This window comes from Drosophila tropicalis, unplaced genomic scaffold (genome assembly GCF_018151085.1).
Source record: "Drosophila tropicalis isolate 14030-0801.00 unplaced genomic scaffold, ASM1815108v1 contig_158, whole genome shotgun sequence".
NCBI lineage: Eukaryota > Metazoa > Arthropoda > Insecta > Diptera > Drosophilidae > Drosophila > Drosophila tropicalis.
In genome coordinates, this window is record NW_027172602.1 from 7,621,086 (window position 1) to 7,636,641 (window position 15,556).

Below are 15,556 nucleotides of genomic sequence, written 5' to 3' on the forward strand. Positions count from 1 at the left end.
ACCCGAAAACTTGGCTATTTTTAAACGGATTTCTATGAAATTTGAAAGGACAATAGATACTGACAAGAAATATTTATGTATTAATTTTGAAAACATTACTTTTAATACTAAGGGAGTAAAATTAGTTTTAGTTTTTGAAAATGCTTTTACAAAGACGTCTACGTACACTAAACGTGGGTTAAAAACGCTTCCTTTAGCATCCTTGAAAACCCCAAGAGACCCATTTGTATATAAGGATAAGTGTTTGCTCTTTTCATTAACTCTTTTAGTTCCCTTTCCGATTTGATTTTCCATCCCGTTCTCTTAGATTCTAGATGGCAATCATCCTGATCTGTGTGTGTGTGTGTGTGCAGAATTTGAAATTGATACGATTTTCATGTTTTTGTATTTTGCGCTTCATTAAAATGAAAATTAACAACAACGAGGGCAGAATACGAAAAAGGGAAGGGAATGAAAGGGAAAGGGTTGATGTTGATCTTTTTTGACCAAATTGCAAATTGCAAATTGCAAATTTATCTAAATCGTTTATGCACATTCTCCGTTGAGGATCTGAATGAATGTGAAAGGGTTATCGGATTTTGGGTTACTAATTGCAAATGCATTGGCATTGGCATTGGCATTGGCATTGGCATTAGCATTAACCCCTTGACATCGGGTCGCATATTGTTGCCAATTTGCATTAACTTGCAGTTTTCTGGCCATAAATATTGCTGAATTTGAAATATTGTGAAAGCCAAGAAATGCAAATTTCTGTTTCCAAGAATTAGAGTAGAGTGTAGGTAAAAGACAAAAAGAAGGGAAAAAAAATGAGCAGAGGTCTCCTTTGGGAAGTGCCACAAATGCTGAAGGAGGCAGGGGCAAGAATTGTAACATGAGGCAAAAACAAAATCAAAATCAAAAGATGCCAAAATGATTGACAGCCCTGACAAGGCGCAAACCTACAACAAAACCAAAAAGAGCATCACAGTTTCAGGACCATGTCCTTGTTGTGATATTCACTTTACACACACACACACACACGACATTTTTTGGTGGAACTGAAATCAAAATTGAAAATGTTCATGAAAATGGCAACTGCCTTCGCATGAAATTTGATAAATGACCCAAAAAAAAAAAATGTACAGAACAAAAAAAATGACAGACAAACCAAAAATCATGACTCGCCAAAGTCCAAGGACCCTTTTAGAAAATAACCGAAAAAAAAAATAACTGCATAACTCCATTTTCGTCAAATTAGTGCAGTTTTTTTCTCATTTTTATCCAGTTCTCGGTTCGGGAGTGTATGTGTGTGTGTGTGTGAGTGTGTGCCTAACAAATTTAACCAAACCGAAATTTGCATTTCTCACAGCGCTCAAAAAGAGAGAAAAAAAAGGTTCAACTTTTTTTGTGTTAAAAAAAAAGGAAAGAAAAAAAGGAGTAAAAAAGGAAGAATACGTTGTCTGCGTTGCAGTTCGCTAAGCCAAACGACGAGTCCTCCGATCCTTTACACACACACACACACACACACACAGGCTCCGTGTCACTCCGTCTCAGTGGCAGTCAAAGTCTCTTGTCTGCAGTTGCAATAACCCGATCGACCCAAAAAAAAAAAAAAGAACGACCCAAGTATCCACGAAAAAGAAGAAGAAAAAACACACACTTACACACACAGAGAGTATTTCTCAGACATTGCGGCGCCCTCAAGTAATTTGACAGTGAAAAAATTTAATTAATGCAATGCAGAATTTTTTTTCCATTTTTTTTTTGAAGAATAAGAGAAAAAAAAACTTGTTACGCAGCATGTCAAGTCGTCGAATGACATTTGCAATAATGATTTAGAGAGAGAGAAAGAGAGATAGAGGAGAAAAAGGACTCGAAATTAGGCTTAATGGGTCCCAAGCCAAATGATTTAGTTTTCAAAATGTCCAACAAACTTTTTCCCAGGATTCTTTTTTTCTTTGTTTCTTTCGTTTCAATGATTAACTAAAGGCAGTTTAAAATTATCTTTTCGAGCTAGTAACGGTAATTAGAGTAGTATATTCTTTGGAAGATCTTTCGCTACTTGGATATACTATACACTAATCACTTTAACTAGCAGAAAAAGTCACAAACGAATTCTTGCCTAATCAAGTTTGAGTTTCTCAAATTTGTTGATCTAATTTGAATCTAAATACAGTAGAATCCGGTTATAATGACTTCCTTTGTAAACTTATATGAAAGGGTCTCCGGTAAGGACGTCTTCCGGATATAACAACGAAACTCGCCGATCCTTTCAGCGTCTTTGTTAAGCTAATTTAGTTTATATAGCAAACAAATAGGTTTATTCAAATTTTGTCAGGCCAAATGTTATGTGAAATCTATATGATAGAGTCAATCGATTCTATTGAAACTCGCCTAAAATTTTAATCTATGTTTTAGACTTGCATGTATTTAATTTAATAACAACAGTTTGAAAACTAACAAAGTTATTGTTAAGACAAAGTCCCATGTCCCTGTGGCTCTCCAAACTGGATACAACTTGAAATTGTGTATAAATTGTTTTCAAATTTAAAAAATAAACAAAGTTATTATTCAAATTCAAAGTTAATTAGCATGTGAACTAGCAGAAACAGACAGACTAACTAATTTGTCTTGCTTTGTTGATCAGAAATATATATACATATTTATAGTTTACCTTTTTTAGGTTCTGAACTTAACTAAGATGACCTTTTTGCAAGGATATAACAAAGAAAATACAACTAACTAAATACAGTAACTAGAATAAGTTTTAAATGTTTGTTTTACGAATTCTAGTCGTGTTCTTTCTCTGTCTCTTTATTATGATTACCTACCACAGAGTTATGAGGAGGGGAAAGCCATTTGCCTAGAGATCCCTTCGTCCTTTCTAATGTTGTAACAATGGATCATATTTTTTGGCCAACAATTTTCTTGACCATTGGCTAAGACAATGGCAACAGAAGCAGCAGCAGCAGCAGCAGCCGTTTGTCCCTTTTTCAAGATATTTTCTTGGGGAAAATATGGAAAATTTCATGGCAAATTTGCAAAGCGTAACCAGTTTCAGTTAAAATTTGTCCAATTTACCAGCTGCATTTGCTTTCGATTCAAGATGCCGAATATTTTTGAATTCGTTTCAATCGATCAAGCTTTTTGACATATCAGTTGATGATAGTCCTTGCTCCTTCGTGTCACTATCGCTTTGCCTTGAAAGGACACAAAAGTCTCGGGGGGAAATCATTTTCGTCAACAGCCTCTGAAAATGAAGTAATTTCATGTAAATTACGAGACAAGCAATCTATTTACCAAATGATTAAACGAGCCATAAAAAAAATCTATACCAAAAAAAAACAAAACAAACCGAATTGAGGAGAAAAAAATTGAACCCAAGAAGATGTCGAAAAAAAAAACTCTTGTGGGTATAGTAAATTGCAAAATCTCATTAATCTTTGAGGTAGATTAGAATGCGGCGATATGCAAAGCATTTGGGACCCTTGTTGAGGGGTCGAACCGACAGACAAACGAAGAGATAGCAGATCGGGTCGCACGATCAATGCCATCAAATAAATTTCCCTTTGATTTGCCATTAAAATTTGTGTGTGAGTTGTGGTCAGTTGGAAAATTCACGCTCTGTTGGCCAGAGGAAAGAAGGAGATCACCCTCTCTGTCTTGTATAGTTTATGACATTACGTTTTTGGGTATGATAAGTTCATTAAAAACTGATTTGCAGAGAAAGACAGAGAGAGAGAGAGAGAGATCGTTTCGTGGGAAACATTTTAGCATGAGCCACTACTGACCGATTTAGACTGAAGTACAGTTGGCACAGTTTTTTGGCATTTGCCATCACAATTAATGATGTCTGTCTAGAGAAAGGGACGCCTGTCGAAAAGGTGTTGCAAGCTGCATATAGAAATATGGTCGTGCCACAAAAACCACATCCATGATGATGCGTTCACAATTTACTAACAAACTTGTCACGCAATGCCAAACTGTCCTCATCCCACTCCACATGGCAATATTTATTCATTAATCATTCCCGATCAATCCGTCAGACTCAGACTCAGACTCAGACAGTCTGTCTGTCTGTCTGTTTGTGGTGTGGGCTCTTTTGCCGCTTCAGATTGATGTGGTGTGTGTGTGTGTGGGTTGTTGACCAGGTCCATAGGACACAACTCGACATTATAATTAGTGCTCGTTGACAGTTTGGCCAGAGACTCCTTTGGCCTGAGTGGACAGAGATCACTGTGAAAGCACTCAATTTGAATGATTATCTAGGCAAATGGCATTGCCAGTTGGTCCTAGTTCTATTGGGATCAACATTGAGGTTGCCTAATTACCAACGGAAGTGCTCTTGTTGTTGTTGTAGATTGATAGACCATGATAGATCGTAATCTCAGAAATTAACCCCAACAAACAAAAATATATTCATTAACATAAACAAAGATAGGTAAAATCGTAACAAAGCCATGATCCTTTTTAGTTTTCAAAATGTCCAACAAACTTTTTCCCAGGATTCTTTTCTCTTTGTTTCTTTCGTTTCAATGATTAACTAAAGGCAGTTTAGAGTTATCTTTTCGAGCTAGTAACGGTAATTAGAGTAGTATAGTCTTTGGAAGATCTTTTCGCTACTTGGATATACTATACACTAATCACTTTTACTATCAGAAAAATTCACAAGCGAATTCTTGCCTAATCAAACATAGGTAAAATCGTAACAAAGCTATGATCCTTTTTAGTTTGTCATCTCGAAGATACTCAAACAATATCCTTTTACATACTCCTTAGAAAATCAAGTTCAAGTTAGGCAAAGATCAGATCCGAATTACTAAAAACTCGAAAATATGAAACAAATTCGAAAAAAACTTGGCAAATTTTTAAAATATTTCTAAAGTTTAGAGGATGGGACAGACATAACTGCTAAGGGTTAAACGATTTCAATAAGGATATTTAGGATATTTCAAAATGACATTGAAAGTTTAAAGTTTTAAAATTAGAGAACAACCGATCTGCCCCCCTTTAGAATTAAGAGCTTGATCCGCCCCTGCAGATGATAAGCAATAGTAAATAGATCCAAGTACATAATTATTTTAGATTATAATGGATTGGACTGGGTCTCTATTGATTGGGATATGATTTGAAAGCTTTGAAACCTCAGAATCGATTGGATCTAGAAGAATACTTTTTACTCCTTGGAAAAGGATTCGAACAAAGCTAAATGGAACAGTGATTCAAATTGTGATCGGAAAGAGCATTTTCATCATGATAATGACAGTTTAGCTGATATCATAATGATGATCACATCTGTCTGTTAATCTGACCTATGTGGAAGGAAATCTGCCACAGAAGACTTCCCGCTGATATCTAGCAGGGATCACAAGATTCGCCTTATCATCATCGTCTTTGGTGAGGATCTTCCATCTCCCTTCGTTTAAACTTCGACCCCCAGTCGTTTGGCTTGACCAAAAAAATAGGTTTGTTGGTTTTTTTTATGACCCTTCCCCCGTAAAAACAAACGGCTAGACAAACATTTTTTTATGACATTTTTACCCACTTTTTTGTGGACATTTCGACGCGGTCAACTTAAGTAAATGCAAGCGTTTTAAATGCATAATAATAGTAGGCAAAGAATTCACAGTGGATGAACTAAGGGGTCTATATATCTCCCTCCTCTCTCTCTCTCTCTCTGGGTCTCTGGGCATTGAATGGAAATTAATGTGAAATTGAAAATCCCCGAATGCAAAATACGTTTTCTCGTATGAAAAGAAAATGAAAATGGCAAATAGATGAAATGCGAAATGAGGCGCAACTCATAAACTAGCTGACAAACATTGTTTTGATGACACTAAGGGGCAGTTGTCCCATCCCGTCCCGTCTCAAAATCCATAGCCCACCCCACAGAGAGCAGAGAGTTACATGGTTTCATGAGATATTCGGTATTTAAATTTTCGCAAGCCGTGTGACGAATCCTGGACGGATTCGTTGCACTTAATTGGCCTGCCAAATCGAGAGGGAGACACCGAGAGAGAGGGAGAGAGAAAGAAAGTAGAAAGTAGTTGAAATTTATGCGCCATAAATGTCAATCGTCAGCGATATGATCATGAATATCCGAGCATCAGTATCAGTATGAGGAATGGAAACTAATCATAGCCAATCTGAGCCACCAAATTATCTGCCCAGCAGGATATGCTGTTAAAGGATAGCTATCTCAGGTGCTAAATAGTTGACGCTATTGGAGTCCTTTGATAACTATGTGGAAACGGGTTAACAAGAATTCTTAAAGTTTCGTTCTAGCCATGTCCGTTTGTCCGTCTGTTTGATCTAGTTGATCTGGGAGACTACAAGAGCTAGAGCCATCAAATGTGGTATCTAGACTCGTGTAGTATGTAAATAGCTAGAGTCAATTTAAATTTTTGCCACTCCCCCTTACGCCCTCCGAAATTAAATAAAACTGTGGTTCTTAAAAACTATAACAATTAGAGACATCAAATTTGGTATATATACTCGCTTAGCTACAAGGCGGAGTTGCTAGTGCTAGTGTGCTTGTGGAGTAAGCGAGATAGTAGATAGTGCTATGAGGCAAATCAAATAGCTGACCCCCCATATGAACAGATCCCGAAATATTATTTTATTGTGTATATTTTATGTGAAATATTGAAAAACGTCTTGTTGATCAAAAAGAGAGGGATATTCCCGGGCGTGTCAGTTGGCTCATACTGAAGATCATTATCTCAAGTGTTGCCCAGTTGGTGGCAATGTTTTGGTGGAAGGGTTCAGTTTGGTGTTTTACTTCTGGTTTTCTTAGGCGCTGACAGTTGACGCTGCTTGAAATTTATGTCTTTAACTGGTTGGTTGGCTAGGATGTAACTCATCCACAATTGGCCTAGCAAGAGGCCTTCTTGCTTTGGCCATATGTCGCAGCTTGTCTTTGGTTCCGCTTGTTGAAGTTTCTATTCATTTGAAATTCATTTTACATAAATTTCATTGCTGGCTGCGTTTAAGAAGAATAATGGAAAAACCTTTGAACGAAAGAAAAAAACCGCTTAACGGCAAACGTTCGCGTCGCGTACTAGCGTAATTTTTCCAAAAGAATGCCCAATTGTCGCTATGGTGTCGACTCCAGAGTGCGGTCAATTGTCCGGGTGACATATGCTGACCAAGAGCCAAGTCAAGTTACTGTGCGAATTACTCGAGCTAAAGTGAAACGCCCGCGAGCCGCGGCGTTTCTCTGTGTATGCCCCTACCATGGTGCTTGGCCCGTGCCAAGGTGCTCTATGCAAATGCAAATTAGGCCGAAGGGTGCGACAATAACTGTAATTAAACGCAACCATTGTTGCGGTCGGTCATTCCGTCACTCCACCCATATGAACATATGTATGTTGGTATGGTATAGTACCTTTATTACCATTTACTCTTAGTAGTTATACATATGTGCCAGCATGCCCCTCACCCCCATCACTGGTCACGTGCTGGACGTTTGTTTTGTTGAATGCCTCTGCCCCTGCCACTGCCCATACCCACACACTCACACACACACACACTCACAAAAGATTCAAATTGTAACGCGTACAAGGCAACGTTTTAGATTAGCGCCGATAGAGGCACCAACAAAAACAAAAAAAAAACAAAACCCGGTCAGATGTATGTAAGTGCGTTAGTCAAATAGAATAGAAACCAATGGGCGTTGACTGTCCACTCAATGCAATTAGTTTGGTTTTTGTGTCTGGAATGAGAGCGGTGGGAGGGGGATAAACGGCAATTGGAAATCGACCAACGTAGCAGATGTACATCGACATGATCTATGAGTTCGACTAGAGATTAGAGATATCGGTTACCACAGATAAACCAAATCCGTCTCAAATAAGGTAAGCGATAATCAGATGGACTGAAGTAGAAGAGTTTAATCACAAAGTAAAAGGGAAGCAGCTCGGGTCAAGTCTTCAATTCATTGGTCAATGCATTGATTAAGTTTTAAGACATACTATGCCGATTCCGGTCAGCTATTTAATCAGTTTCAAGTTGTAGACAACTCTTACATTACTCATTGGGATTAATTCATTGATCAATGCATTGATTAATTCATTGGTCAATGCATTAATTGATTAATTTGGGAATTTTTCTTCTAATTTTACAATAAAACCCCAATGTCATAGTAATAATCAACTAAAAGAAACTTAACTCTAAACTTTTATTCAGTTATGACTATGGCAATCGAGGGTTTACCTGATTCCTTAGCACAGGGAAGGTCCCACCCACCTTTTGAAAAGACCTAATTAGAATGATTAGAAGGAGATCTGCTCCTTTTCCCAGCTGTCGTTCCCAATGATCTATATGCATTGACAGTGTCAGAATGATCTCAGGCCCAGCTCTTACATAGGGTTTTCCTCTTTCCCTTTTTCCTTTTTTTTTTTTGTCATTTTATCAACGCTTCATTTGGCATATTCATTTTGGACTTTCTTTTGTCTTGTAACCAGAATGAAAAATCCAAAAATGGTTTGTTTGTCTTGTCGAAATGACGAAGAAAGGAAAAACAAACCCTGGAAAATGAAAATTCAATGAAAATCGCCAACTTTAGCAAGGGGTTTTTCTGTGGTTTTTGCACATTTTCTTTTGTCTTCTGGCGGCAAGAAAAATGGTTTTTGTTCCACCGTATTGTGTGTGTTTTTTATGTGCGGCTTTTCAACAGTTTTTTTGTTGTTCCTTCTTTAGTCATTTTTCAGTTGTTTTTCACCCAATTTTTAGGGGTTTTCCTATTTTTCCTTTTTGGGTGCTGAGCTCATTAGCGACCGAGCAACAGAGCGCCGTTTAATTTGTCATGGTGGCTAAATCAATCCAATTGATTATTGTCTACTTTTTGGGAATACTTTTCTTAACTACTCATTAGTGGCAAACAATTGACAGCTTGGCCAATCAACGATAAATGAATGAAAATACAAAAAACTATAAAAAAAAAGTGCAAATTTTATCCTTAAAATGGCTGTGTCCATGGCTCTAATCCTTTGGCTAATAGTAAACCTTGTCAAGTTGAATGCATCACGTGCAAGCAATTAAAAAATATGAAAAAAAAGGGAAAAAATTAAAACTTGAAATGGAATACAACAAAAAGAAAAAAAATGTGAGTCGGAAACAAAAATAAACAGGCAAATGGAAATTAGCCGTAGGGCAATGATGACGACGAGTTAAGTGCCCTGCGCTGCTTTTAATAGCACATAAATTAACATAAACGAATCGGTGGCTTTTGTTTTGCCAATGACATTGCGCGAGTCGCATGTAAATACACACTCACACACACAGCCAAGTGAGTTAGAGAGAGGGGTGGGACCGTGCCGTGTGCCGGAGTTCGAAAGTGCCGTGCACCCCAGCACCCACTGCGGTTTTTGTTTGCCCATCAGATTGTAGATAAAAATCTGCATTAGCCGGCGGCGGCAAGTTCTGTGCAACGCATTATCGTCCTGCATAGGGAAAACATTCAGCTTAGTGCGCGGAAAGCTGGAAGTTAAGTTACCCCCTCACCCCTACCATGATACGGGCGAAAAAAGCGAACGAAACCGGGGCGCAAGCGTGCAGCAGTCATCATCATAAGTACAGTGGTACGAAACTATGCCAACCTAAAGAGGTTTAGACAAATTTCCCTGTTTTAATGCTTAGTTACACATTTGCAGCTATGTGAGACCACTGTGCCAATGCAGAAACGCTTACACTCCCATGCACAGAGAGAGTGAGAGTGAGTGAGTGTGAGAGAGCCATGTGCATAAGTCGAATACAAAAGCAAACGCTTTGGCTTCATTAGGCGATTAACGGTGAAGAGAGAGAGAGCGAGCAGACATCCCCCGCGTTTCGTTTCATTTTGATTTCAAACGCGAATTCGAATGCTGCTGCTCACTTAATATCCAGACACAGGGCGCAGGAGTAAGTCAAGTGCGAATTGTGTCAATTAGAGAGACACGAGAGAGCGAGAGAGAGAAGAAATCAAAAGCACGGGTGGGCCGTTAAAACACCGCCCAACACTTTCACCCCATTTCTAAGCTGACAAACCCACACCACTCTTGGTCTGCATGTCAAAATGACAAAGTGACAGGCAAATGTCAGCGATTTACAAAACGTTTAAGCTTCGACATGGCCCGCTTGTCCACTTCACTGAGCCAGACACAATAGCAAATGACACAGACGCGAGTGAGTGAGAGAGCGAGGTGGATGGAAGGCTTTTCTTACTCCACTTCACTCTACCACATGGTGGACTATTTGTTTTTCATAAGGTAACAAAAAAAATGTAAATTTTCACCCAAAAAATGAAAGAACTCAACCAACTCAAAGGACGAACGGCACGCGTGTAATCGCCCGGAAGCATTTTTTATTGTTCGACGCATGCGCAACCTACCCTTTGTAAAAAAAAAACGGAAGAAAAACCCAAGCAATGTACAAACTATTGTAACATTACATACATACATACATACATACATCATACATCGCCACCCCACACCCCACCTAAACACAGGGTGAACTGCAGCCCAAGTCAAAGTTTGCATAAAAATGTGCATTTCATTGACTCGACATACATACAACAACAAAAATTTGCATGACCTGCGGCAACAGTAACAGCAACAGAAGGCACGTGACCAGGGATGGGACAAGGGACCAACTGTCATTGAAAATAATGCCAACTCACTGCCAACTGCCCACTCATCATCATCATCCATGTCCATGTCGATGTCTGTGCTGCACTTTGACTTTGACACTCTTCAGTATACTCTCCCAAGTGGCCACTTCATCACTGCCTGATCGAAATCATCTTCATCATCATCATCCGATAGATGATGGCATTAGTTCCTCAGTCAGTCAGTCAGTCAGTCAATTCAGGACTCTGCCCTAAGCTAAGCTAATTAGCAAAAAATGAAAAAAAATTTGCAAACCGCCAGCGGCAGCTCAGCGGTGCATACCCCGTTATAATGCACCACCAAAGTGCAACATCAAATCCCAAAGAGATGCAACAACCCTTTTTTTCTGTTTTTTTTTCCTTGCGCCTTGGAAAATTTGTTTATCATTAACAGATTTTCGGTATGAAAGTGAAAATGAATTATAATTATGCTCTCTCTCTTTCTCTATATGCATATGGAGAGAGTTCACCCCTTGTTGTCGCACATTGCGGGGGGATTTAAATATTAATGGTTACTGCCGATCTGGCTGCCACACGCGGTGACTATAAGGATGAGGATTTCAATTTGGATGCCCATTGTTTGCATAATATTTGACAATTATTTTTGGAACACACTCACTGACAGCACGAAAGAAAGGACAACTAGACGACTAACAAAACTAGAGAGAGAGAGAGTAGGCTCTAAGCCGGCTTAGCAACAGCATCAACATCAGCAGGGGCATTGGGCATCATTCCATCCCAATTCTATGGCATCCATCTTGAAGGAAGAGGGCGGGGGGCCCAGACCACAATTCCTTTGCCTTTGCCTTTGCATTTGCAGCTTGCAGCGAAAGTTTTTACGCCCGCAGGCTATCACACAGAAAATTAGTGCAAATCGCAGGAAAAGGCAAGAGGCAAGAGCCAAAGAGGCAAAGAGGCGGATTCCTTATTTTGGTTTTGCCCGCGGCTTGTTTGTCAATCTCAACCAATCTCAATCAAAAGGTGTGTCCTTCTATCCCTTCTACTCCCTTGATTGCAGCGAAGATCGCAAATTGTGGCAGTGCCAGTGGCCGTGGCAGTGGCAGTGGCAGTGGCAAGGACAGCATCTGGCATTGGCCCTTCGGGCAAAGGCATCCTTTCAGTTTGGTTCTGTTCAGTTTCTGCGAGTAGCAGCAGTCACTTCCTTTACGACCAGCTGTTGATTACCTTTTATTGAAAGGACCTTGGTATTCTGGGGTTTTTTTTTCTCTTATTCTTTGATGCAAACAAACAATAATTTGCATAAATTTTCGCATTTCGCGAAAGCAAATTTCATCTTATTATGGCAATTGATAAGCTGATACAAAAATCGATCGAATAGTTTTGTCAATCGAATCGAAATATGAAAATAAAGTTGACCCTATTCAATAGTCAAGATCTAGTCACTTTGTTTATCATAATTTCATTTATTTATAGAGCCCCAGAGATCCATGATATAGTCAACCGATCTTAATGAAATTTGGCATAGTCATTAATCAGTATTTAGATGTGACGAGTATTAATTTTAATAACATTCGCTTGAAAAACAACACAATTATAGATAAAACTTTAGTTTTCCATATGATAAGAAAGACCAAACCGACTGCTGGCCTTCAAAATTGCAAAGCTATAGCTAGAAAGAGTTCAAATGTCATTAAAGAGGCGAAAAAATCCTCTAAAACTTTCTCAATATACGATCGCATTAGGATAACCTTTTAAGTTAGACTTTCTTTAGATCAGAAATTGGCTATAAACTTTATATATTTGGTTGACATTTCATGCTTGAATTCAGTATAGCCCTTTATACATACTTTATTCATACAGTTTGCCCATTGATTGATTTACAGCCGATGTTTCCAATAAAAAAGGTCGATAACAGAGCGATATTAAATGGGAATTGGAAAATTGTCTTAACCCATCGCTCTGTCACCTGTGACGATCGTGGAAGCAGCAGGAGGAGCCACGCCAAGACATTTGTTTCTATGTTTTATCACATTTACAAGCAATTAATTAGAAATATTTTTCCCCTTTTCTTGCGTTTCTTCTTGTTTCATCGATTAGCCGATTAGAGAACCGGGCGGAACCGAAAGGCGGAAGCATATTGAGAAAATTTGAATTTGAATTTCCACCAAAAAGAGACAAGAAGGAAATGTGTAGAAGGCAAGAAAGGGGTAAGGGGTGTGTGGAAGTCTTGTTGCGCCAAGAACAAGAGGCACAGGTAAGAACGGGCCTAGGGTGTAGGTGTTGAGGAAGGGGTATAGGGTGCTGGAACCGGTGGAAGAGGTGTGGCCATGTCGGGGGAATTAGAAAATTACTTTAACGATGCGGGCGAGCATCTGTGTCAGTCAGACAGTGGGACAGTGCAACCTGCAGGCATAGATATCCGACGTTGTCATCGACAGGAACTGTTACCGGGAAAATGCCCAAAGACCCAAATATAATAAAAATAATTCAATTATCGCTCGCTCATCCGTTCAACAAATGCTCTGAATGGGCTACAAATGAGAGCCAAGCCCACAAGATTCCCCTGTGTGTGTGTGTGTGAGTGTGTGTGTGTTTGTCTGTGTGACGATGACAGGTTAGGAACCGCGTCCTGCTTTCACAGACAGAGTCTAGCAACCTGTTTGCCCAAATGGATTAAGCGGGTAGCTGTGGGTTTTCCACGGAAGCCGGACTGCATCGGCACTCAAATCGAATTACATTATCCTCCTATCTCTGAGGGCGTCAAAGTGTTAACAAGTGTTCCGTCCGTCCTGTCGCACGAGCCACTAAGCCAAAACATACACACAGCAATTGGATGAAGGTTCGTTCGCAGGGTTCTCTCGAGGCGTAAGTCAATAATGTGCAACGATGCCGGCTGCAGATGCCGCAAAAACCCTGCGGGGGCGTGCTCTAGGGTAACCTACCTACCTACCAAGGATGTACCTCCGTTTGAAACTGCTGTGTGTACCTGCTGCTGCTTAGATCAATCAGGAAATCAGTTGGCTCGAGCCAAATGCAGTTGGCAATGTTGTTTGCTCAATGGCTCAACTATATTTTGCCTTCCGGATTGATGTTTCAGCTTAAGAATCCAAGGAGGTATAATGCTTTCTCTTAACCATAATATTTTCCTATCTCCTAGCATCGATGTGATCAATCGCTCTAACTAGGCATTGACATGTTGGCCAATTCCTCTTTACATCATCTGATGTATCTATGATGTATGTACATACATATGTCTAGCTATTCCAAAAATCTCCATATTCAATCCGACTTTTTACTTTTCAATTCTAATATTCCATTATTTCCCTTAGTCAAATGAACACAAGGACATCAAGGACCTCAAAGTAAATTAATTGGCTTTAACTATTAATAATAATATTATCTATATTAGTTAGTTAATTGCTGAAAGTTTTGAGTTGAAATAAAAAACATTTTTCTCTTTTTTTTTTTTTGATTTTACTGCAATTTGATTTCTTGTTTTGTTTTTGTTTACTTAGCAAAGAATATTTAATTAATCTGTATTACTTAGTTTAGGGAAAAAAAATGCAATTATTAAAATATTTAAAAAATAAATAATAGAAAAAAAATTCTTTGATTTACAAATACAAAAACTACATAACAGCAGCAGTTAAAAAAAAAAATAAAAATAAATAATTATATAGAAAAACTAAAGCCTAAGAATATGTACAAAAGGAATATGGAGAATATTCCAAAGAAGAAAAAGAAAAGATATATAAATTAATATATATATATATATGTTGGATAAACTTAAGGACTAAGATAAGCGTCATAGTTAAGCGTTTTCCCCTCGTTTGTCAGCGTTGCTCCAACTGTGTGTCTCTCTCTCTCTCTCTCTCTGTCTCTCTCTCTATCTATCTGTCTGTCTATCTCACTCTTGCTTTAGACATAAATGGAAGAAGGCAAAGCCAGACCAACTTCAAAATAATTACGAGCATCCACTTTATAGCGTTTCAATGGCGACGATTCCATTTGCCCTTGGTCCATGGTCTGCCTGTTGTCCCTGCTCCTTTTCAGCTTACGAACGGGAGTCTCTAGGCAAAAAGTATTGTCCACCAGGGATGTCTTCGGCTCCAGTTTCGTCCTCGTTCTCAATTGAGGTGTGGGCAGCTGAACCAATAAGCTGTGCGGTAACTGATTGGGCAGAGGTGAAGCCGGCTCCGGTGTGGTGGGCAAACACGGCAGCATACCGAAACTCAAATCGCTAGCCGGATCATCGCCTGGGGCATAGGATGGTGACAAGATGGCCGCATATTCCGATTCCAATTGCTGTTTGACCAGTGTGCGACGACGAAGATTGAAGGATTTGCGGGGTTTCTTGTGCTTGGTTGTGGCATCAGCCTTGCAAGCGGAATCCAAGATGGCATCGATCAGCTTGTCCAATGATTGGTCATCCATGTGTGCGGAAGCTGGCTGCGGAGTGCTGGGTCTACGCTTAGTCCTTTCGGTCACGACTGGGATCACCTCCTCCTTAGTGGTGTCGGCAAAGTCGGGCTCCAGCTTGCGCTTCGTCAGTTGTCGCAATGTGGCCGAACCGTCCATATAGCGCGGTTGCTCCAGAAACGGGTCCATGGGCAAGAGACCACGCAGAGCCAAGTGTTGGCCCGTTGGCAATTGGCCGGCGGCATTCGGGGAGTACTCTTCGGCATAGTGCGGCAAGGTGGTGGCATAGACATGACGAACACGCTGACGTGGTGAAGGCTTAAATGTCTCGGGCGTTATGTTGCGCACGTCCGTCAAGGGGGCCAGCACTAAGGGACTGTTTCGCAGTGGCACTGGAGTCGATGTGTAGCCTACATTGGGTAAATTCTCCTTGTTCTCGTGGCTGTTTGTGGCTATGGTGGCGCGTCGCTGATGGCGCTGACGTCTTTGGTTCGGGCGAACTGGTGTGGCCAGTTCGTTTAATCTCTGGGCCGAGGCCGTCCACTTGAGCAT

At 39.8% G+C, this 15,556-nt stretch overlaps 1 protein-coding gene across 1 annotated transcript; it reads right to left on the reverse strand.

The window, feature by feature from the left end:
- Positions 1–14,503: 14,503 nt before the first annotated feature.
- Positions 14,504–15,556, reverse strand: LOC137571883 (uncharacterized). Its single transcript, XM_068283560.1, has one exon. The coding sequence runs from the start codon at positions 15,554–15,556 to the stop codon at positions 14,504–14,506; it is 1,053 nt and encodes a 350-aa protein (XP_068139661.1).